General features: G+C 42.1%; 3 protein-coding genes across 6 annotated transcripts; 1 reads left to right on the top strand and 2 right to left on the bottom strand.

Moving 5' to 3' along the window:
- Positions 1–1,047: 1,047 nt before the first annotated feature.
- acbd3 (acyl-Coenzyme A binding domain containing 3) lies at positions 1,048–8,839 on the bottom strand. 3 transcript variants are annotated; one of them, XM_061704058.1, is made up of 8 exons: positions 8,005–8,839; positions 6,804–6,945; positions 5,862–6,023; positions 5,560–5,718; positions 5,310–5,484; positions 4,212–4,443; positions 3,000–3,284; positions 1,048–2,237 (listed from the first exon to the last, which is right to left on the bottom strand). In XM_061704058.1, the coding sequence occupies exons 1-8, from the start codon at positions 8,294–8,296 to the stop codon at positions 2,023–2,025; spliced, it is 1,662 nt and encodes a 553-aa protein (XP_061560042.1). In that variant the 5' UTR covers positions 8,297–8,839; the 3' UTR covers positions 1,048–2,022. The 3 variants fall into 3 exon arrangements, with proteins under 3 accessions (XP_061560042.1, XP_061560041.1, XP_061560043.1); XM_061704057.1 differs by having other exon boundaries at positions 3,000–3,287; positions 8,005–8,828; XM_061704059.1 differs by having other exon boundaries at positions 3,000–3,287; positions 5,883–6,023; positions 8,005–8,823.
- A 3,253-nt stretch (positions 8,840–12,092) lies between these two features.
- Positions 12,093–14,578, top strand: mixl1 (Mix paired-like homeobox). The gene is made up of 4 exons (XM_061704062.1): positions 12,093–12,174; positions 13,270–13,490; positions 13,701–13,821; positions 13,923–14,578. The coding sequence occupies exons 1-4, from the start codon at positions 12,093–12,095 to the stop codon at positions 14,450–14,452; spliced, it is 954 nt and encodes a 317-aa protein (XP_061560046.1). The 3' UTR covers positions 14,453–14,578.
- Positions 14,579–14,731: 153 nt separating this feature from the next.
- On the bottom strand, positions 14,732–24,175 carry lin9 (lin-9 DREAM MuvB core complex component). 2 transcript variants are annotated; one of them, XM_061704061.1, is made up of 15 exons: positions 24,124–24,175; positions 23,377–23,409; positions 21,574–21,665; positions 21,387–21,491; positions 20,788–20,918; positions 19,917–20,042; positions 19,671–19,828; positions 19,416–19,549; positions 18,416–18,544; positions 18,221–18,322; positions 17,548–17,628; positions 17,344–17,469; positions 16,337–16,519; positions 16,134–16,231; positions 14,732–15,381 (listed from the first exon to the last, which is right to left on the bottom strand). In XM_061704061.1, exons 1-15 carry the CDS (start codon positions 24,152–24,154, stop codon positions 15,276–15,278), a joined length of 1,635 nt encoding a protein of 544 aa, XP_061560045.1. In that variant the 5' UTR covers positions 24,155–24,175; the 3' UTR covers positions 14,732–15,275. The 2 variants fall into 2 exon arrangements, with proteins under 2 accessions (XP_061560045.1, XP_061560044.1); XM_061704060.1 differs by having other exon boundaries at positions 17,344–17,466; positions 24,124–24,161.
- Positions 24,176–25,020: the final 845 nt, after the last annotated feature.

Genomic DNA, 25,020 nt, shown 5'->3' on the forward strand with positions numbered 1-25,020 from the left:
AGTCACTGTTTTTACGCAAAAACGATCCGTAACTCATTAAAACAATGTAATTAAAATAACAGCTGGCACGTGACCCACCCCCAAAAAACGAAGAGCTAGCTTGTACATTGAGTAAAACGCATTAAATTCAATTATAACGCGACTTAATGTATTAAAACTCTTTAAAAACAACACTATTTAATATGTATACCAGCAACACTTTTTTTTAAATCACATATATCCTTCTTTATATTGCTAATTGAATACAAACCTTGCTGTCACGTTGTCGTTGTAGCTTGTCGAGTTAGCAGCAGGCTAGGCTAGCAACGAAACGCGAACGTTACTAAAGACTACATACATATATGTATATATATATATATATATATATATATATATATATATAGACACACAAACATATTCTATCATTCAACGTTGGACGATTGGTAGTGTGTATTACTGCTTACTGTTGTAATTTCAACATTTAACTACTAGTAAATGAAACTGTCGACATGTTAACTAACAACCAAGCATACTTTCTTAGCACCTGTAGGATAGCTTGCAGCGCAACTAAAGTAACCTTAGAACAACAAAATATGAAAGTTGTCGTTTGCTCATACCTTTTTTTTTTTTTTTTTTTTAACTGCTCCACATTCTCTAAACACTTGTGCTGTGATTTCGCTCTCCTCGCAGCTTGCACGTTTATCAAGTGCACCACCTGGCATTCCAACCATTGCATACAACTAACTACTCCTTTTTTTAAATAGTTCGAGCGACAATTTACGAGGTTTTCTGCACGAGTCTGTCACTGTAGGTTTTTAATAGGCTCCATGGTGTTCACACAGTAATCGAAAAGGACAGAAATGAGACTCACTAGTGCCAATGTTCACACAGTAAACTAGTGCACTTATATTACTCAAGGTGATCCGTTACAGAGCTGCATTAAAATTTTCTTTTGAAACAAATCCAAGTCTTCAAGAACTAGTTCCTCTCTTAAGCAGTCTTAAGATAGTTATTCAAGAGATTCTAAAGCTACACATCACATCAACTAGTGAAGGAATTGGTCCAGTCCAAGAGATGAACATAACTTTAATCAAGATTCAATATGCCCCAAAAGTTTCTTCCACCTCATAGAGACTCAAACAATACAAAAACAAAAATATGCCTCCCATTTCTGCCATGTCAACAGTCTTGCAGTTATATACCTTTATTCCCCCACCCCCACCATTTAGATATTAATTCGGTTGGGGTCAAATGTATAACGTTTACCTTATTTGCCGTACTTTCAACAGTGCACTGAATTTTCCGAACCCTTCGACCTTGTCTAAAAACCGTCCCTGACATAAACTTATTTATAGAATTATTTACATTACAAAGGCTTGAGCTAGTCAACTGGTGAAAAACAACAAAAACTCAGGACACGGGAGAACATAATCGCACAAAAGATGTGGCATGTTGCTTTAGGGTAAAAAAAATGAAGTGTTAGAATTGAAGAAAGGAAAGTTAAACCTGCTGTTAAAATAATGAACGTGCTGCATTCACTTGTAGTTGCAATATTAATTTAAATCCCGTGTTGTATACTCAGTGAGATTCTGGAGACCATTTGGCGTGAACCCTACAGCGTGCTAAGTGATTCTTTTTCCTTCATAAATTGTAACAAGCTGACAAAAAAAAAAAAAATAAATAAAAAATGTTAAATCAATTAAATGGATCCCAACCTTTTTTGGGAAAATGTGGTTGACGGGAATAGAAACTGGTCTTCCATGTAGGGGGAGGGACACAAATAATTCCATACATTGGTCCCTTCACCAAAAAAATAAAATAAAAATAAAAAAACGCAACTGGGCTGCAGGTGTTCATTTGTCGCCCTCTGGTGGTGGCTTCAGAACAGATCATCTCCCTTCCCTGACACACAAACACAAATATATATATATACACATTGTATATATTGACACACACACACACACACACACACACACACACACACACACACACACACACACACACTCCTTGACTCCGCTGCCCCCCCGTTGTTTGTCCTCAGGCTTATCTAGTGTAGTAGACTCTGTAGTAAACACTCTTGGAGCGCCACAGTGAGTAGGAGTTGTCGAACTTCAGCAGGTAGACGCCGCGGCCGGGGTACTGGTGGCTTCCGGCGTACACTTCCTCGTGACAGTCCCGCCGGTACACCGGCACTATCTCTACCACCTGAGGCTTGCTCGCCTCCTTCTTGGCCTTCTCCTCCTCACTGGCGGGCTCACCTGCGGTCAGGGAAACAAGTGTAAGAGGGCAAACGTACAGATACCTACGTTCTATTTAATAATAATCATTTAATTATTATTATTATTTTTATTTTTTTTTAAAGACTGACAAAAGTAGAATTACTGGTTCGAGTCCTTTACTTGAAGACCACAGAAAGTGAATTCAGAGTTTTGCCAGTATGTGGACCTTGGCTTCGGGCTGGTATTGCCACTTTAGAGTGCCCCGTTGTCACAGTGTGGAAATAACCCCATATCGGCTGTTATTTTTACACATTGTAAACCAATTGAAAGTGCCGAAAATAGCTAACAAATCTTTGACCTCTCTTAAATGCTCAACTGTCCGAGAACTGTTGCAAAACTCCAACTCTTCCCTCAACTCTGCAGGAGCCGTGGCCTCAAGATTCAAAGTCTGGAAGTTTTTTTTTTTTTTTTTTAGACATCATGATAACAATAGGTTAGATACATTTTAGCAGGCCTGCTCTGTAAAAAATAAATAAATAAATAAATAAAGTAGATCACTATATTGCTTCAGTGGAGAAAGAAATGGTCAGCCACGAAGTTAAGTGCGTGCAGATTCATTTCCTCCCATTAAACTGCTTAGTCAGCTCATCAGTTTATTTACCGCCCAAAAAACCAAAAAGTTTTAGAAGATGATGTTACCACAGTGATTTGCTTTTGAGGCATACAAAGGTTGTTTTTACACACATTAGTGCTGGATATAATCACATGCTTGAGTGACACTTTTACTACGTCCACCCTCACCTTCATCATCCTCATCCTCGTCACTCGACTCCGACACGTGGACGCTGACCGAGGCAGACGCCGCGTCCGTCCACTCGAAGAAGACCCCGAAGCCGATGTCGTAGTAGTCCGTGGCGAATTCCCAGAAGAGGTAGGAGCCTTCCTCGTGCGTTGGCACACGCACCGTCACCACCTCGCCGCGCCCCACCGTGATCACGCTGTCGGCATCCTGGCGGATCTTCTCTTTGAAGTCTTTGATTTGGGGCCGCGTCCACATTGAGGGAGCGGCGATGACGGGCGGCGAGTCTGCTGTTGTAAGCAAAACCATAGACCCAGAAATGGAAGTTGGTGTGACATAGGAAATACTATATACCAAAAACCGGAGTGTTCTCAGTTTACAATGGTAGCTACAGAAAGAAGAAGAAAAAAAAAAAAAAAAAAAAAGCTGACTAAAAAGTAAAAAATATTAGATGGAAAAATACATAAGGCAAAATTTAAATACACAGGAACAAAAAATAAACCAATATTAGATGAAAAACAAACTGACAAAATTATTTTTTTTTAAAATGGACAAAAAAATACCAAATATTACAAAAATATTTGAAAATAATTCAAAATTTGACCGAAAACAATACAAAAATAATATGAAAAATCTATAGTAAACAAAAATATATCTGATGAAAAATTCTCAGGTCAGAGAAAATAGAAAAATACGAGGGATAATTAGATGGATGTTTTTTTTTTTTTTTTATATTTGGAAAAAATACAAAAACAAAAAAATTACAATTGACAAAAACAAAATATTTGGAAAAACAAAAATGTAGACCAAAAAAACCTTAGTTTACGACAGTATCCACAGGGATCAGAGATGTAGACAAATATTTAACTATTTGATGAAACATACACAAACGGGGAAAAAAAGAAAATATTAAGGAAGAAAAACAATCAGACGAAAAATACAAAATGTGACAAAAATCTTTGGGAAAAAAAAACAAATGGACAAAAAATACAAAATATTGAAAAAAAAACATTTAAGAATAGAAAATAAGAACAATATTTTTGGGGAAAAAAAGAAAAACAAATAAAGGGATTCCTCGGTTTACAACCCACTTTCAAGGTTACAAACGGCGTGACAATTAACTAGTTTGCACAGGAGCGTCAGAATAAGTGCTCACGCATCACAAGCGCGCACGCTCAGCAAACTCCGAAGTTGACGTTGCACAGCCGACTCACCAAATAACGGCCCGTTCTCCGACACCTCCTCGGCCGGCTCGGGCTCCAGCTCCCGCTCAGTGTTTTCCAGGTAGGAGTCGCCGCCGTTGACGGTGGGCGCGTCCTCGCCCGAAGGTGGCAAGGCCGCCGCGCACGTGGGCCCGGCCGCCGAGGCGCAGAGACTACCGGCCTCCTGGTGGCCGTGCGCCACGGAGTCGGCGTGCTGTTGCTGCTGCTGCTTCTGCAACGCCGCCTGGGATTCCAGAAGAAAAGCGCAATGTTGTCAACAAGTTGCTAGACAAAAGCATGCACACGAACACTACGATGGATTTTAACCGATTAAGTTGCTTAATATATCCACCCATCCATTTTTGAGATTCCAGGCCTAAACATCAGAACTTGGAGGCACGCGTGTCAACCGCTACCTCACTGTGCTGCCCCATAATAAAATATTCTTAACTATTTTAAAATGTAATTCTTGTCCATATAATAGCATGATTTAATCGAGTTTTTAACTTCTTGAAGTTAATCTAATTGAATAATGAATTGAATAATAAAATGAAGTAGTGCCTAGGCACCATGTTGCGGCATCTTGGTGCCAACGAACTATGTAGACGTGAGGGGAGGAGCTTCATATATAAAAAGCAGTGCTTTGCCACCATCTTGTAGCATCTTGAAGAGACAAATACCAATATGCAACACTTGATTTCTATACATCTCTGCAAGTGTTTACGTTTTGTAATGATGACTTCTAAAACCTACCCAGGAAATCACAATGTACCATCAATGGTGAGCTATGATTAAAAGAGACCCGCAGATTAGTCATGTGGTGGTTGGGGGGGAGGGGGCGACCTGGTGCCTACGAGCACCATGTCGGTGACCACTGATTTAGACTAAAGTAGAGCTTTGCTGCCATCTGTCGTCCAGCCCATTCCAAGAAGGCCCGGAGGTGTGAACGCTTCTTTGTCCATATGCGCCCTTCGACTGACTGACGACAAGCCGAGGGCGTCGTACCCCGCCTCTCGCTTAAAGTCAGCTGGGATAGGCTCCGGCCCCCCCGCGAGTCACGACCCTAAGAGGAAAACGGGCGGGCGGGTGTCGTCAGCGAACCGGGCCGACCTGCTGCTGGGCCAGCTGGACTTGGTAGAGCTGCTGCATGTACTGCTGGTAGTGCTGTTCCTGGAGCTGCCGGATGAGACCCATCTGCTGCTCGGGGCTGTTGGGGTACTGCTGGGCGGCGTACTGCTGGAACTGCACCGCCGTCTGGCCGTTCAGGGCGGCCATGATCTGCTGCCTGGGAAACGGAAGGCACGGACCGGTTCAGGAAGCGCGGATGTTTGTCGCCATGGCGCGACCGGCTTCCGCATACTTCTGCTGCTCGACCCGTAGCCTCTCTTCCTCTGCCTGTCTTCTTTCCTCTTCCTCCCGCCGCTGCCTCGCCTCCTCCTCCAGCCTCCGCCTCTCCTCCTCCTGCCTCTGTCGCTCCCGCTCCTCCTCCTCCTGCCGCTGACGCTCCTCTTCCTCCTTCCTGGAAGGAAAACCAACATCAGCATTGACGGTGAAAATACAGTTGAATAGACAAGGTCCCCGAATTCATTCTGGAACGCCAAATTGTCTGAATTCAAATAAAAAGGTTTCCCCTAGACCTTTTCACCACGTCGTCACACGTACCTCCGGGTGGCAGAAGCGTACCTTTTCCTGTCTTGCTCCTCTCTCTCTATCTTGTGCGAGGTGGCGTATGGCGCGAAGAGGTTACAGCACTTGTTGAGCAGCCGCACAAACTCCACCATGGCCTCCTCCTTCTCCATGTTGCCCAAGGAGGCCCACTCCTTTCTGCGAGTGCACAGCGAAAAAAAAAGAGCGTGGCTCAGTTCTCCTTACTCTTTTTTGGATTTGCTTTTACCAAAAATACAACAAAATTTCCTCTCTTTTTATTTTGAAAGTAATAAAATTATTTGGGTTTTTAAAAAAATATTTTTTGCACAAATAAGTTATATTTAACATTGTATATTATACTACTTTTTAATATTATTTTCCATGAAAATAAATAATGATAGTTCAAATATTTGTTGCTTTTCAGATACAAATATTTAAAAAATTGTAACGTGCACTTTACATTCGACAAGGGCTATATAAAAAATGAAAACAGTATTTTAACTTTCGGGGGTAACCAACTATAAATACATTTTTATTACAAACATGGATCCAAGATTGACCACACAAGGCCATAAATATAAATACACGCATTGTGGCAAATGAAAAGCATGCAACTCCAAATTTTGTGGTAGTTTTATCAAAGAAGCAACAAAAACAAAATGTTAATCAAGTTTCAAAATGAATTTGTGGGGGTCATCTGATCAAGATGAAATTGTACAAAAAAAGTCCTTCCAACACCAAGAAACATCTTACCGCTGATAGCTGCCTGGTAATTTTGATATTTTTTAATGATTTTTGACTTTTAGACAGTAGTACTCTGATATTGTTGGCCAATAAAAAAAAAAAAAACCCGTGATAAAGGGCAAAGTAGAGATTTATTCTAACCGACAACAAAAACTGATAAGCAAGCAGTGTGCTCGGCAGGGTTCAAAAGTCGCGTGCGCATCCGGTCGTTACCTGCGGTCGTTGCCCAGCACGTCAAAGAAGCCCACCTCGGGGGAAGCGTCGGGGTTGTAAGGCCCCAGCAGAACCTGTTTGTGCAGCGCCACCAGCCGTAGCTTCTCCTCGTAGGTCGGGTGGAAGGCTTTGCCGTCCTTATCTGCACCACAACAATGGGACACCCTTGCATGAGGGCATTGACAATTACAAGCACAAAGACTGGCGGCACTGGCCAATATGAAGCTCCCAAGACTTTTCCAAAGTCAACACGGACACAGCACCACATTTTAACGTGGTTCTTCCGGGGCTCTAAATGCAAGACCTATTTAAGATAACATTTCTGCAAAGCTTCATATGAGGCAGGCGTTTACAACTGTGAGGGGGGGGGGTCTCAAATTAGAGTAAAAGAGTGGCCTCTACTCAGATGGATACCATATCTCAAATTGGTCGTGCTCAGGTGCGTTGTCCACTTCAGAAAATAAATACCTTGCCCCTTACAGCTTATATTATGTTTTGCTTTTGAGCAACAACAGAGGAACAGAATATTATTACATTTTCGGTGTGGCGCCACACGGTTTCACACCAAATAAACACAGTGTTTTCTTTATTCCTGGCTGGGCGCATCATCTACCTCCACTTCAGGAAATAAACGCTTCACCCCAAATTATGTAGTGTTTCAGCGACAATAACATAGTCAAATATTACCGCCTTGTCTAAAATAAACCTCACCTCAAATAACTACTATTTTGTGTTGCTTTTTAGCTCGGTTATCATCAACCAAGGAAAACGTCATCACTTGACAAAATGAAGAGTTCATCATTCAATTTTACAGGCTATGACCCTGAACAGGATAAGCGGTAGGGAAAGTGGATGGATGGATATTAAGGGAAGGAGTAGCTAACAATTTGCTGGCGTTCGCGTCACCCTACACATGCACGGATTCTTTTTGAACGGGTGCGCTACTTGGGCGTGTTACGCATACGTCAAGCGAGTGAAATAAATGACAGAACGGGTGAGGCAGACAAACATAAATACGCAGTGACGAAGGCGGAAGTGCTGCGCTTGCTTAACAGCTAGCAACATGCTAACGTCACTCTTTCGGTCGCCTACGAGAGCTGACAGTTAGCCTAGCCGCAAGCAGCTTCACGCAGCTCATTTCAAAGTCTGAAATGGTGACTTTTAAGCACGTTTCGGCTTTCGGGGTGAACATTTGGCATACCTTTGAAGAATTTAAGAGCCATTCCGTACAGCTCTTGCAGAGGAAAGCCCCATTTCGTTTCCACGGAGGATTTGTCTGCGTCGTCGCCGTCGTCGTCGTCGCCGCCCTCAGCGGTAGCCGGTTTTTGGCCGTCGGGCTCCGCGGCGGCGGCGGCGGGTTGCGACGGCGGCTGCTCCGGCTGGCCGTGCTCGCCCTCCGAGTCAGGGCTGAGCGTGAGGCCGTCGATGGAGACTTCGAGCCGGCTGGAAGGTGCGCTGTCGAGGTCGCCGCTCTGAACCTCAGTCGCCATCATGCAGACTGTCAGCTGAAGCGGCCACGTACCTACTTCCGTTTGGCCTGCCGGAAGTTCCGGGATATACAATTGACATATTTATTTGTTTAAGACTGCAAATCGGGTTTTGACTAATTCCGCGTAAATGCTTTCATCTTGAAAGAAATAATTGACAAAAATTCCTTTCATTATTTAGCCGTCGAACATTTGTCTGCTAAAGAACAACGGGAAAAATGACTACACCTATGTTTTGTGTTATTCAATGATTATTTGTTATATCTTTTATATAAGATTTGCTATAGCTGTGTAACTTACCCATATATAAGGACGAACTCTTTTATTAATGACTATTTTCACATGAAATAACCCATTGCCCTCTCAATGCCTCATCCAGTGTAATCAAATACAATACAGTATGTCTACTTTACAATATTTGCAGTACGTGCTTTATGATTTGAATATATTTATATTTGAACATTTCTAAGTGCTTCGTCTCACTGTAGTGTAAGGTATATTGAACTGCACCTTTAAGTGCACACTGTTCCTGTATTTGTTTTTTTTTCTGTTTGTTTTTTTAAAATTCCAAATAGTATATTATCACCTGATCCTGCATCCTCTATTTATTGTATTATATCAGGTATTATTGTATTTGTCATATTTAGCATGTATTTATTTATTTTTTAAGATGTATTATTTTTATGTTTCTACTGGGTATGTGACAATAAGCCCTTTTATTATATAAAAATATTATAAAAATACCACAAAAGAGAGAGAAATTATTGTGAATGTTGCACTTGTTCATTGGTGTGAGGAGGAGGAGGACGAGTGTACTTGAAGGCATCTCACTGATGTCTGCATCCATTGTTTCGGCCTCCAGGTTACTTCGTCTGATATCCCCAATTGGCAATCGTGTGCTGGGTACCAAATACAATTAGGTTCTTAAAGATATTCAGTCAGTTACAGACAATTAAAAGAAACCTCTGCACTGACTTTGCTTTCGGTGCGTTCTAATAAGATTAAAAGGCAGTTGTGGAGGTTGTGCTTTGGGGATATGTACTGGCCGTCCGTCTGTTTGACACCTTTTAAGACGCGCTACTTTTTTTCCCGACTGACCATTATACATTTAACAGACAGACGGGTAAATGATCCCCCATTTTGCCTGAGGTCTTTGTATATTTGATCATTAGACTGTCGATGGGCCTTCAGTATTAAGACTTCTAGCGTTGTAGTGCATCATTTATATATTATTTATTCCTGTTTAGCCGTCACACCTCATCCAGTACCGTTTATTTTACGCTCAATTGCTTTTTTTTTTTGCTAAATAAAAGCTGCTGACTATTCTAGTTGCTGTTCACATTCTCTTCTGTATATATTGGTGTTTATTTCATTCTCAACTGCTTGTTTAAGCCTTTTCTTTGATGCCAGTATAGTATATTTGCCATAATACAAGTCCACGGACTATGACTGCTGCTTTTCCCATTCACTTATGTTCAAATGTAATTGATGTCTATTTGTTGATCCATTGCTGATAGAGTTGCCGTGGGTGTTTATTTCATTCCGACTATCTCGTGACTCATGACGAGTTTGTTGGCAACATTAAGACACTGCTGACTACCCTTGCTGCTGTTCACGCTCATGTCACCATATGAACAATTTCATTCTCAACTGCTTCTTTAAAGACGATTTCTCCATGCATGTGTAGTTTATTTACTACATACCACGTTGCTAACTAGTCTTGTTGCCGTTGCCATTGACTTCAGTATCTACTGTTGAATTCCGGACCAACCCCACAATAGGTGAACTCTGCCAAGTAGCAACCACATCATTTTTGATTCTATAAAAATATTTTAAAGCTGTATGAACCTCACCATACTCTTATTAATACTAAAACACTTTCCATTCTCTTAAACACCTTTTAAACTCTTACAGTAATGCACAGTACTGTACACTAAGTACATTTTATTTCTTGTAATGCATCTATTTTACCACAAAAAAAATTACAGCATACTGTCAAAATCCCACAATATGACCAATTATGAGTGCTTTGGATATGAAAAGAAATTCTCAATGCACTGAATCCACAATATTGTGCACCGCGATATACAGTAGCAAGGGAACGCTGGACATCATTTTTTACAGCAGACAATAGCGCTGACTATTCTTGCTGCTGGTTACATTCACGTCTGTATACATGTATGTAATATTATTCATGTTTGCTGCTCTTATTCTGCTCAATCTCATTACCTGATGGTGAAAACGTGTGCAGATGAAGGCAACACTGATTCAAATCCTTGAATGGTAAAATGGTAAATTTCATATTTGCTGGAAAAATTTAAGCCCAAAGTTTACACTTGATTGTTGAGTTTCAAGTTGTTGTTTTGGGGTTTTTTTTTTTGGGAGGGGGGTCGAGTAGACAGGAAGAAGTTGGTGTCGCCTCACCTCTCGACATGATGCTCGCTAGAATTTAATGAGGCCATTCAGTCATTCAGTGTCAAGCACCTTGGAACACTTTTGAACTCCGCTTTGTGTATTGCGACACACTTTGTTGTCAGTGAAGGTGAATCACTTCCTACGTGCAGCCAGGTTCAAAGCAAGTAGAGACACAGCAAATCCCCATCATTTAGTTGATGTTAACTAGATTAATATTAGGAGCAGCATCGTATAAGCACTTAGTGATTGTTGGAACTCTTTAAAACAAGTGCGCAAGTGCAACCATTCTCAGAGCTAGGGCTAGGGCAGTCATTGCACTTTTTTGGGTGTAAAACAACAACCGCACTGTTTTGACTTCCAGGGCACTTTTGTCTGGCACAGGATGGTAAGTACACACAAAAGTAAAAACAGCTTTAGATGGGACGTAGAAAATGAGACAAATAACTAGATAGATACAATCTCAGCATAAATGTAAATAAATATCTCACAACCATTTATATCTTTACAACACAATCTTCATTCTCAAGATTTTTTTTCCAGACGAGGGTATTGATAAAAAAGTTAAACCCATTTATTTCACAAAAAATATGGTTTTCTTCTTATAGCATTTTAACTTTTTTACCTGATATAATGTCAAAATTGTTAGTCTTATAAAATTGTGATTTTATTGGTGCATAAATACGACCGATGCTGTAAAATTGCAATTTTATTGGTGCTTATTGAGTATTAATGCAAAATTGTTTTGTTTTTTTGCTGCACAATGACATTCTCATAAAATAAAAATGTTATTGAGGGGTAAGGTAAACTATTATGCGGAAAAACGTCATATTTCCTCCAATGTATAGACTTTTAAAATTGCAATTTCGTTTATAATGAATGATTGTAAAATTTTGATTTTATTGGCGTATAACAATTATTTATAGAATCACGAATTTATAGGTAATATTTCGAACTCGTTTTCGTAAAACTATAATAACTATTCTAATAGTTTTTATTCCCGTTGCCACCAACTCCGAGAAGCCCAAGTTTGGAGCTTGTGTCGGCAGAGAGGAAAACGGTAGTTTCCGACGGTCTTTGGAGGTGACAGGTCCCTTAATGGCTCGGCCCATGGCCCAAGCTGATAAATGTTTTCTCTGCCGATGTGTATTGAAGGGGCTCATTCCATTAAAAGCTTTTTTTTTTTAAAGGAGACCCTCGGCCCTCCGGAGCTTCACACCTCCGGAGGGCCGCAGACGTCTGAAGTTGGCGCTTAGCGGGGCTGCTGGACGTCGATGGCCGCCTCGTTCACACTTTTCACCTCACACCTTTGATCCGGGGGGACATTTAACTGCGAGCGGGCCTCTTCCGAGCTCACTTTTTGGGGGAACATAACAAGGGCGAGAAAGCGATGTCGGCCGTCCACGGGGACCTCAACCACTTGCAGATGTTCCACGAAGGAAGCCTCCAGATGAGCAACATGGTCAACCCGGGTAAGGCGTCGCTCACGTCGGCCTTAAAAGCTCCACTTGACTCCCTCAATCGTGAAAGATTTTATCTCTGTTTTGGGACTTTTTGAAGTAAATCATAGAAATACACAAATGATTTTTTTTCTGGCAATACTTCGACTTTTTCATCGTAACATTTTGAAATGTGGATTTTATTCTCGTAAAAATATTTTCATACGTCATGATTTTATTCTTGTAAAATTACAATTTATTAGTGTATAAGCGACCTTTTTAAAACAAGTTAAGACTATATTTTGGAGGGTCTAATACTGCACCTTGACATTTTCCTCCTAAAAATTATGACTTACTTTAATAAAAATAACTTTTTATTGACATTTGTTTATTCTTTTACAGAATAATGATTTCGCGTCAATTTTTTTTTTTTTTTTTATTGGTGCACCGTGTATGATGGCTATTTCCGTAAAATTTCTATTTTTATTGGTGTACAATGCTGTCTACAGTAGTGCGACACAAATAACCCGTTTTTCGAGATTGATTTTTGCTTTGGCTTGCGCGCAATAATTTGAGATGCGAGCACTGTACAGCGGCCGTGAACTCAACACAACTCACTAAACAACAACAGCAGTTTGGTAGATGGTGAACAATTCATCAAAAGAGCTAACAAGATGTTTATTGCTACCCAGTTTAAGTTTTCTGTCAAACTCAACATCAAAATAAGAAAATATAACTCTTGTGTATTTAAAACGACCACATAAATTCAGCGTTGGCTAACAAGTCCGTTGAGCTTAATGCTAACAATGCAAAACGTCGTAGACAGGCTAATGAGGAGCATCAGTATCAAGGTGTTGCAAACGGTGGAGTAACATATGTCGACAGATAATATAATACTCACAGGTATATAGTCTTTATCCAATCCGAAAACGACTAATATAGTATCTTACTAAGTACTGAGCAACTCAATGTATATATCTGTATTCTACTGCCCCCAAGTGGCCAAGGCGCGCACACCATATATTAAGGCACCACTAAACTTATGACTACTATATTATTTCTGATGACTATTCTTGTGAAATTAAGATCTAACACCACACGCATGTCTGCCTTGAATCTCCCCTTCAGATTTCCGTGGCGCAGACATGACAAATTATTTGGGCGCGGCCGCCTCGGTGCCGCGAGTGGACAAATGCGTGACCATACTGACCCACCGGCGGAAGAGGACCAACTTCACCCAGCAGCAGATCGAGGTACTTGAGAAGGTGTACTCGGGCACCAAGTACCCGGATATCTACCTGAGAGAGCGGCTGGAGGCGCTCACTGGCCTGCCCGAGTCCAGAATACAGGTACGTACGTTCAAATATGGTAAGAACGAGTTGCTTCGCTCCTGCTTTTGATCCTTAAGTGCCTGAAAATGAAAAAATAATAAGACCTCTGTTCTTCCTCAAATAATGGCCAGCACTCTAACAAACGCCATGTGCAGTATTGTGTACGTCTAGTAAACCGAGGACCCCTGTATGCCAAGTTCTGAGATGTTTTTGCCACTTGACTTTCAGGTGTGGTTCCAGAACAGGAGAGCAAAATCCCGTCGGCAAGTGGGCTCCTGCGCATCGACCAAGGCCTCCAACCCACTGCCGTCCTTCAGCCGGCTCCCAATCAGGATGAACCAAGACAAAAGTAAGAATTGGCATAAACTAGCATCATACTCGTAAGAGATGCTGATTATTAAAATGCGTTCATGTGTGCTGATTTTGACATTTTGGTCTTTTCCCAATCAGTTTATGATAACAGCCCCAGCACGGAGGTTCACAGGACGTCTGCTTTCGGACTAGAGGACACCTACAGGAGCCCGGTTGAAGACTCCCACGCGACCAAAGCAGTCGGCGGCCGTTTGCGGCGGTCCTGCCTCTACGAGAAAGACGCGAGCCGAGCGAAGCCCAAGCAGATGCGGCACCGCGAGCCGAGCGTGGACGTCACGTCCAATGACGTCCTGCTCTACCCCTCCGAGGACAGCGCCGGCAGCATGAGCGGCGATCCCAATGTTCTGGTGGAGTACGAAAACTTCCCGCCCAACAAGACCATCGGGCCGGAGATGAAGGTGGTGATCCCGCCCATCCCCGCGCAGAACAACTTCAGCAGGTCGTCGCCCAAAGACGCCGGCGGCCCGTTGCAGTACCCGCTCGCGAGGGCAGCCGGGGACGCTTTCGACGGCTTCTCCCCGATCCACGGCGCAGACGGGCCGGACTTTTCCGATTCAGACTCGGACTGGGAGAGCGAGGCCATGGTTGGATTTGGTGGTTTTATATAAGAGATGGCGATGATCTTCCCCAAATTTTCCGTCGATATGTATGGCCACAACCTCCTCCTAACACTGTACATAAACCCCCAAAATATGAATTTATGATCAAAAAGTCACAAAATTGCATCCGTTTAATGACCCAGTAAAATGTGTTACATTTGTTAACCTTGCTATACTGTTGTTTGCATAAAAGTATCTATTTATTGTAAAATTGTAATAAAACTCTTTTTTGCGTCATATTCAATCCAGTGTTTTGTTTAGTTTTTTTGCTGAAAAACAACCTTGCACTCTTGGCAATATTTTTAATATAAAAAAGACAAACACATATACACAGGGCGTGTTCATATTTAGAACAGTTGCAGCAACAATTGCAGAAATGCAAATATCAGGTGTTTTTACCCCAGGACCAAAAGGCGTTTTTAACACTCCCCGTTGAAGAATTCTCCTTTTAAAAAAATACCATAGTCTCTGACTGCACAGAAAAAATACAAAAAGTCAACAGTAGAAATAATTTCCGATAATGTACAATTATCTACAACTTTATAAAACATTTTTTTAACCAGCGCTAGGAAGAAAGCCTCACTGACTAGAACATGGTTTCTGAAATAAATAAATACATAACAATTCTACGAATCCCATTTTGGCATGAGAAGCCGATGAACAACATGGAGAATTTTGTAGGCAAAAGACTTTCAATTGTGAACCAATGTTTCCGTACGATAAAACTGGAGGGTGAGAACAATGAAGGTTCCGGGCGTCCTTCCACTGAGCTAATAGCGGTGTACGCGTGCGCTAGCGTTAGTGCGTGCACCTGGCTGTGGAGAGCGAGCCCTCACACCGCGTTGGTGTTGTTGGCCGCGAACGCGTGCAAGTTGCCCAGCTGGCTCAGGCCGCTCTGGATGTGCGCCACGTGGATCTCGACGTTGTTCTGGAAGCAACTTGAAGCGCAGCAGCGCAGAACAAGGTTAGTAACGACAACAAAAATCTATTAAAAACTAGGGTTGCAAAATTCCAGGAATTTCCAAAGTTGATAACTTCCATAGTCGTCAATGGGGGGGGTAAAAAATTACCAATAAGGCTAGGCTTTTAACTCATTCACTGCCGTGGACGTTTATATACGTCAACCAGAATCAAACGATTCACAGTCATCAACAAACAGATTTTTCAACGGGATGAGGGTCTCGCCCAGCTTCTCTGCAAAATTCCAGTTTGTAAACTGCAGTAATGACTAACAGATCCCTGTAGATGGTGGCATTGCATCCACTTTGGATTTGAGATAAGGACAACTTGAGTAGAAAAACCTTAGTGTGTGAATTTTGGCTAGTCACCTCGATTATGAGGGAGAGAAATGTTTAGGCATGTATATTAATGTACATGTATATATTTATGTAATGTATGGTAGAAACCGTATGTGTCGCATATTCAAAATACGTTTTGCGATGCGTTCTCATCATGTGTCTCTGTATCTTTGTATGTTTACATTTTAGTAGTATCATAATGATGCCAATAATTTTGGTTATGAAAATCCCGATATGAAATGTTGATACCGGTTGATACCAGAACAAAATAGTGTGTCGGGTGCTAAAGTTCACACTCCTGTCCCGGCTTTCCATTATCCCCTTTCACACAAAGAACCATGTCGCATGTCCCTGAGTAGCCTAAAAGGGGAAAAGGCAAAGATCAAAGCTACCTGAGGTTGGAGGGATCGATGGATGCTTTGATGTCGTTGAGGGACTCTGTTAGAGATTTGAATTCAAATGAATTCGGGTCTCCTCCGTCTGCCAGACACTGGAAAAACAAAAGCATTCACATTAAGGTCATTTTGTAAGAAAACAAATTCTGCCTAGCATCAAGTGGCTACACAAACAAGCGACCCCTAGATAAGACTCCCACCTTGATCTGCAGCAGCAGAGCCGTCAGACGGGAGACGAGGTGTGTGAGGCTGCCGTTGGTCACGCTCTGCAGGTCGTCCTTGGACGAGTCGCTCAGCTGCACCATCTGCTGGGCCTCGTCCTCGCAGTGCCGCCGCAGGTCCGCCGGGTGGTCGGCGGGAAGCGTGCCCTGATCGGTAGAGAGCTGTGGATGCCACATGATGGACAGCCATGAAGAATGGAAGAAGGATTATGGTGAGTAAGCAACGGATATTTGAACACAAACTGTGTAACAACACGTAGACAGACAATAAAACAACACTCAGGCGTACTGCCCACTGGTGGCCAAGGTGCACGGACCAGAAGGCGCACGATGTGCAGTTGGAACGGAATAATGGCCTTCCCATTCATTTCAATGGGGAAAGATGATTTGAGATACAACTGTTTTAAGGTACAAATTAAATTCGTAACTAAAGGTACCACTGTAAATCTTTTATTATCTGCCTAATTTAAAAAAATGGTAATGCTGCCACTGTACCGAGTTTCTCCGCCCATGAATTGGCGACTTGGCTGGGTCAAGAGCTGCCATTTTCAACTCAACGGCCAAAGGGTAAGCAGAGCTGCAATGAGTTTTGAAGATGGACATGCTAGCCTCTGAAAATCAGCCCGTACTTAAATGTTCGGTGACATTGTCGGCGAAGTAAAGCCACTGTAACATTACGCAGTTTGAACATTAACACTGCGCTTAAATACAGGAAAATCAAACAAAATGTACAGAAATAATGATTCAATTAAAATGTACAGCATATAAGACAAATACAAAAACCTAATACATTTTTGAAAACGACCAGTTCTTGCAGATTACATACAAATCTGTATCAATGATAAAAATGTAATACAACTGAGCTATACTTAGGCAGTGATTCTTTGGAGTACCACACTTCCCTGGCATAGAACATAGGACGCATGCAATAGAAAGCCAAGCAGCACTCCCATCTCCAGCATTTCTTGGACAACTATTGACTTTACCTCGCAACAGAACTGCTGCACTTCGTGTAGGACTTTTTTGAGATCTTTATTGAGCTGCTCCAGCTCAAGCACGGTGGTCGCGTAGCGTTTCTGGAAGTCCAGTTCAATGGGCAAGGCATATGACTTCTGAAACACAAGTCTGGCATTAACTCCCCATTTAAATCACAATATGAATCAAGTATCTCTTTAAGAAAGCGTTTGTACCATCTTCTCCGCTTCGGTGTTCATTTCTTTCAAGTGCTTAATGTGGTCTTTCTTGATCATCAGGATCTTGGACAACCTTGTCTAGTAAGAGTGGGAAAATGTGTCAGCTTGAGCAGAATGTCATTCTAAAGCAGGGTACACGCATATTGACTATGTGGTAAACCACCGCCAGGTGTCTCTCAGTCTAAACGGTGATTCTGAGCAATTATCCCGTGGTGTTGGGTTTGTTAAGAGGGATGCCTTCCCTCGATCAGCTCAGAGAACGGTCAGGGCCAAAGATCGTAAATGTTAAACCTGTTCAATATTTGCAATGGCAAATCCTTGTGTGTGCGGTCAATGCAGAGTTGGTCCGAGCCCGTTGTGGGTTGGGAGTACACGCACATCATATAGAGGAAGGCGGAACAATAAAAACAGGGGGGAAAGTCCGACTTGACACCCAGCTGGCGTGGCCGCTTTAGAGCGCCTCGTTGCCGCAGCACGGTGTGAAGAAAAACCCTGCGACGACCCAGTGGGATATATATTCCAGCCACCGGAGGCTTTAAATTGATATATTTTCGCAGGTCAAACATGTAATCATGTTTAGATGTAAGACAGATGCTAGCCTAGATTTACAAGACATTTATTTGCACTTTACATGACTGTGTGTGTGTACGCCACTTAAGAACGTGTTTACCACTTGGACCAGGAACTTGACAGGAAACCCTCCCAGGGTGTCTCCGTCTGCACCGGGCAGTTTGTTCCTCCATGGTGACTGATTGATCAGAGGGTCATGATCCTGGGGTGAGGGGGGGGGGGAAAGCTGACATGATTCTTTTTTTTTTTTCTCAGTACAGTTCTGATGTTATGTTGTCACTATGACGTGCAGTACCATAAGGACGGGAGTAGTGGCGGACGGGTAGGGACCTCGAGGTGGAGTCATGAGGTTTTGCATGTAGCGCGTCGTCCGGTGCCTCTGGGCGAAGGCTGAAATGGGCATCGTCTCATTGGGCTCGTTGCTCTGGAAAGCGGACAGTCAGACAAAAAGCGGGATGACAAGCTGCTTCAAAATGTGTCGTCATTATAAAGTGAGTCAATAGTAATTTCTTGTCAGATATACAACTATGAAATGTGCTGTGAGCGATGCGGTCTCGCTGCATTGATCTAGCTGAATGTCAGTTGCTTTTTTTACATGGCATTGCTCATTCACTCCATGAACTAAGTCTCACGATCGGGACACACTTCTCCTACCTACCGTGATACATAATGTTTATATCAGCGCTCCTCAGTGTTACTTTATTTTTATTTTTTGAAGTACAGTTCAGTTGTATCTAGGTAAATGTTTTTCTAAGGATAAAACCTCAACCTCTTTTATTTCTTCTTTTAACTGTATTTTAATGTTGGCCATAATGGTGGTATAGAGTGTAGGCATTTCTCTCCCTCATAATGGACACGACTAGTGGAGATTGACCTCTTCATCTTTATCTTCTACTCAAACCGTGCAGATCTGAAATCTAAGCCGATGCAACGCCACCATCTACAGGGATCTGTTAGGCATTACAGTGGTTTAAAAGCCTGAATTTCACAGACAAGCTGGGTGAGAACCTCTTCCCAAAAACGTACTTGGCGAATATAAATCTCTGAGGCAGTGAATGAGTTAACGGCGGTACCAAAACAAAGTTTTGGAATGGCCTTGCCAGAGCCCAGACCTAAAATCTGTCTAATTATTGCCCTCGCAACGTGACAGATTAGGGGTGCTTTTGCAAGGAAAAGTTAAGTGATTTGAATTTTTAAAACTGGGTTGTGTACACTTTATCATGGTTAGGGAATTGAACCCACTGCAATGGGAGTAGAAGATGCGGCAACCGTTGGAATGAGCGCGCGTGACCCACCAGAACTTCATAGTCAGGCACGTTGTGTGTTCCCAGGCCGCTGCGGTCAAAGGTGACGCGGTAAGTGGCGGCGCCGGTGTCCACCGCGTCGATCTGCCCGGTGAACAAGCCGTCGTGCACGCCTCGCAGTCGAGCTGTTCACACACGCATCGGAAGAAGTCACTGCAGCCGGATTTACGCTGCTTGGTCCAATTGACAAGATTTTTTTTTTTTGCATTCGAGCGGCGCCGTAAAAAGGGCAAATGTCTCGGTTACCAGTGACTTTGGTTCCTATGATGAGAGGAAGTGGGATTTCTTCAGGGAGGTCTTTGCAGTTCGACACGTCGGACAGTTTTCTGTGCTGCAGCAGGCGCATCTTCTGTCGCTTGTGCCCAAGCGCCGTCCGCTCCTCAGCAAAGAACGCCGACGAGCACCTGGACAAAAACAACGGGCCCTCCTCAATTCTTTGACTGCAAACAGTTGAGAGGCTCAGAAGAGTGGCAAGCGGGGGCGCTGATGTACCGTCTGGGTTTCCCCATCAGTCTCCGGATGGTCCCCCACTCCACTCGAGTCAACTTCCTGGTTTTCAAGTTGGGGAAAGACTCCTTCAGACACAAACAGAATTCATTGTCGCCCTCGAAAAGAGGCCTGCAAGAAAAATTCATAAAGGAAAAAAACATGTCGTATGAAAAGTTCACAAATGAATTTCGAATTCGATTACGAATTAGAATCAGAACAAAACTAAATCTGATCAAAATAAATAGAAATTCACTGCTGTTCAAGAATTAACCACTTGCATAGTGTACGTTTTAAATGCAGGCAATTTTGAAGTTTAACATGAACTGTCATCCAAATGTACGTTGATGTTAAAATACATCAGCCACAAAAAGTCAAAGAAGAAGCAAAAGGCATTTGATGCGCATGAAATATGCATCCATTATGGCACAGGTGTCAAAGTGGTGGCCCGGGGGCCAGATCCGGCCCGCCACATCATTTTATGTGGCCTGCGAAAGCAAAATCAAAATTGCTCATTGTGTTCCGGTGTAATACCATTGAGATATGTGCAAGCATTTTTTGTTACCAATCCCCCTTTGAAAAGAAATATAATAGTTGAAAAACATGTTTTTATAGGCTTCTGATTTCAAAACTGGCTATTCATCAATGGGTTGTGTATACTGTATGTAATTACAGTATATGATGTAATCTTTCATTTATACGGGTTCACAGTTGTAGCGGCCCTCCGAGGGAAGTCATAACTACGATGTGGCCTGTGACAAAAATTTGTTTGACACCCCTGCATTGTGGTGATACTAATGAGGACAAGTGCTATACAGAAAGGATGAACGAATGTTGTCATTTGAAATTGTATTTTGCGGTTTAGTGTTTCGTTTACCTGTCAATATTGGAATAAAACCATTCATAGATGCACCACTTGTGAGCTTTGGGCAGCTTGAGGAGGTTTCTTAATCTCAAGCCGATTCTCTGCGATGACTTCCTATCAGGTGTCACCACATTGGAAAATTTCTGCATAGAAACACAAAAACTAGCAATGACTGACCATTTATCCATCCATCCATCCATCCATTTTCTGAGCCGCTTATCCTCACAAGGGTCGCGGGAGTGCTGGAGCCAATCCCAGCTATTATTGGGCAGGAGGCGGGGTACACCCTGAACTGGTTGCCTGCCAATCGCAGGGCGCACATAAACAAACAACCATTGGCACTCACATTCACACCTATGGGCAATTTAGAGACTTCAATTAACCTACCATGTATGTTTTTGGGATGTGGGAGGAAACCGGAGTGCCCGGAGAAAACCCACGCAGGCACGGGGAGAACATGCAAACTCCACACAGGCGGGGCCGGGGATCGAACCCCGGTCCTCAGAACTGTGAGGCAGACGCTCTAACCAGTCTTCCACCGTGCCGCCACCGACCATTTAATAGAAGGTTAATATGTTTATTGTGTTTTTTGTTGCTGCTGTTCCTTCGACCTGTGGTGTGGTGTTGACCCTTTGGCTCCTTCGTGGTGATCTGGAAGGGAGACGCTGCGGTGGATGATCATCCTCGTAGCGACTCCTCTTTGAGCCTCGGGTGGGCTGTAAAAACATGGATGTTTATGATGATAATATTTGCATATTTTGCAATGTACCTGTTATAGTAGTAACCCAAATGTCTTGCCGTTTCCATGGTGAGGGTGGACTGGCGTCCCCTGGTGTTGTGAGCTCTCGGGAAGATGTTCTTTTCATTCAGACTGTTGGACAAACTTCCTTCTGTGAGGAGATTCGGAATATAAATCCGAAGCAGGGTTTTTACAGGCTCAAATTGAGGCAGAACATTCTGATCACTTTCACACACACGTATACATCTGGACTTCAAACCCACCGAGCGACCGACTGACCATGTCCACTGTTATGGTCAAGCAGGGTAGGAGTCAAATTCTTCATTGGTCATTTTTCAAATTTTTTTTTGGCCATCGCAACATATGAGTTAACCGATAATACGTACCGCAATGTCGTGACTGTGACGAGTAGCATTATGTAAATGGTTTTGTTCAGAGTCTAGAACCGTGAATTGAAGCAAGCATTACTGTAATGTAAAATACTACCTTGGTACAACCATATCTGTTTGTACTGATTTTTGCTCATGTGGTCTTCCACATAGCTTGATCCAATGTAGATATTTCTCAAAGTTGCTTTTCAGTTTAGGAAAGGAAATAAATTTGACACCCCGTTTGGGTTGCTCAAGATATCCGTCAGCCGTTACATCAATGCTTCACCGTGATTTACACCGGAACAAACTTTATACGCCACCTCGACAAAGCAGTTTTCCACAATGATTTGTAACACTGAGTGATCGTCTGTTCCAGCAGGCTTCTAATACGTCATAGATGTCGACATTTTAGGCAAGAACAACCTTTATATGTTACATTAACCAAAGTTGTGTTTCACTTTGAGTCGGTTTGTTTGTCGTAGGTAGTGTTTTTCCGGAAATGAAGTGTGCAACAAATTTTTTAGCCAACAGTTGGAGTTATGGAGTTAATTTCGCTATGATTTTTTTTCAGGAATAAAATCCATTATTTAACCGGCCCGTCATGTCTGTTATGAGTTATGTGGTATTGCTGTTTAACAATATGAAAGCATGTTTTGATGCAATAACTGAATTAATCAATGGTATAATCAGTAGAATACTGAACTGTAAAAATATTTGATAACTGTAGCAAGAGGTGGAACAATTAATCAATTAATTCATCATCAAATGAAACAACAACTATTTTGATATTAAATGTAAAGAGCCATTGTTTAACTTCAAGTAGTAGTCCAAATACAGACTAATCCAGTAACTGAATCATAATCAATTTCTAGAGAAAAATATTCAGTTTAATCCATTATGGAAATAAACGTGATTTGCAGCTGTGAAATATAATACCTGTAACTGACATGTAGTTGTACTTGAAGCGGCCTCAGAAGTGTATATAGCAAACTAGTAGCCCTTCGCATTAATCAGTACCCAAGAAGTAGCTCGCAGTTTCAAAAAGGCTGGTGAGTAACATCACTCCCTCTCGTGTCATATTGCTTTATTATTCGGTTTGGTTTAATCATTAAACAATACAAAAATAATGTGTTCATAAAGTCACATGAAATAAATTAGGCAATACATTTTAAAGCAAAATAAACATCCACCTGTTTATACAATTATTGGATTGACTAATTGATGGAACAATCAATTCTAAAAAATATTCGATAGCAGCAGCACTACCAGAGAGGTTCCTCTCTCTTGTCATCATGATCAGTCCAAGTGTTACTACCATAAATTACACAACATTTAAAAAGAACCAGTCCACACTTCTGGGTGAGAAACATTTGGATTTGGACCTTTTGACCATATAAAATATGGTGTCATTCCATATAATAATAATTAGAAAGTTGTTTTAGGATAGGAGTGAATGATTCCCATATCGGAATAAAAAAATAAACCACATACCTTTTAGACTGACAAGTGCCTCTGCAGAGGAGCCTAACCAAGAGAATAGGAGAATTACACAAATTATTGTTGTTGTTGTTGTTGTTGTTTTTAACAAAACAATGCCTCCAAACAGTCGCTCTTTAACGAGCGACCAGCCCGGGTCGCCTCCAGTGAGGCCTATGCCGAGGATCGAGCTGTCAAGCACGGGTAACGTTACGGCGACAGCTGGGTGGACAACTGAGACATTCAACTGTATTGCAGTGTCATAAATAATAACAATAATTTCCTCCTGTGTGTGTACAGTACACCTCGACTCAAGCTATTAGGTGACAAATGAACGGCCGTAAGCACATTGTATCGAAATTAATGACATAAAGACGATTAAATAGGAAACTTAATCCACTACGTGTAGCACGCCGAGCTAACTTTCTTAAGCGTGATTGTTTTATTCCACTCGGGACAACACGGAGGTCCTTTCGTTATTAGCGAGTGCTTGTTAGCGGCTAGGCTAACGTCATTTGTTTACCCAGTGGAAGTAACAGAAACTTGACAAACTCCCGTGTTAGCTGTCGTTAGCCTCTCGTGCTAGCCAGCGTTAGCTTGGCCGAAAAGACCGGTGGTGTTAAAAAAAATTTTTTTCCTAAAGTCTTACTAAACTGAATAGAGGATGTAGTTACAGGGCAGTGAGTTGCGGGGGCTAACAGCGGGAGTTGCGGTGGGAATAACAAAGCGAAAGTGGGAAGAATTTCGCCTTGTTTGACTCACTCTCGTCCAACAGCTGCTCCATCTCCGCCATCTTGAAGTAGCCGCGCCGCTTTTTCAAAGAGCTTGTCTGTCAAAATGCATTCTGGGTCGGGACGCTGCTGCCCGACCACCGCTCCACTAATTTATTTCTTTAAGCCTTTAGTACGACAAAGTGGCATCAAGTGTGGTTAAGTGTTCTTCAAATAATATTACCTAGCATTGGAATGTCACAACATGCAAATAAATGCTCTATTTAAAAAAATTTAATGAGTGCCACTGCATTCATCCAGTATTTTACACATATTTTCTTATTTTCCACAATGGATTACTATCACATTTGCCAAATCATTTGCAGAAGGTCAACACATAGAATTTCGACCGGCAAATGTTTGCTTGGTTATTCCCGACACATGGAGGGGGTTCCCAGTCACAGATACTACAGTGTAGAATGTGAGCATGACCACCCCAAGTGGACAAAAATAATACTTCCAACTCAGATCTATATTTTGGATTGGTAGGGGTATTATGCAAAATAACTTTTATGCGATTACTCAAACAATCAATGGGGTGATCGGTACAATTATTGCCTCTGAAAATATTCCATCGCCCCAGCCCTAATAGGATGCGTTTAAAAGAGTATGGAAAAGGTTAAGAAGCATGCAGGGAGGGTCATAAAGCTTCAAAATATATATATATATAATATATGGTCGCTACTTGGCAGATTTTCTCTATCGCTGGGGGTTCTGAAACATAACACGTATAATAAATGAGAGAATTCTGTTTATACTTGACAGTTTTGTTTGGTGGTGTGCCAAGAGATTTTTCTAATGTAAAATTTGGCTTAATAAATGTTGGGAAACATCCACATAGTTTGAATAGCGCTTGGGAAAACCTAGCCCAGGAAACTCCATACCGAAA

This window comes from Phycodurus eques, chromosome 18 (genome assembly GCF_024500275.1).
Source record: "Phycodurus eques isolate BA_2022a chromosome 18, UOR_Pequ_1.1, whole genome shotgun sequence".
NCBI lineage: Eukaryota > Metazoa > Chordata > Actinopteri > Syngnathiformes > Syngnathidae > Phycodurus > Phycodurus eques.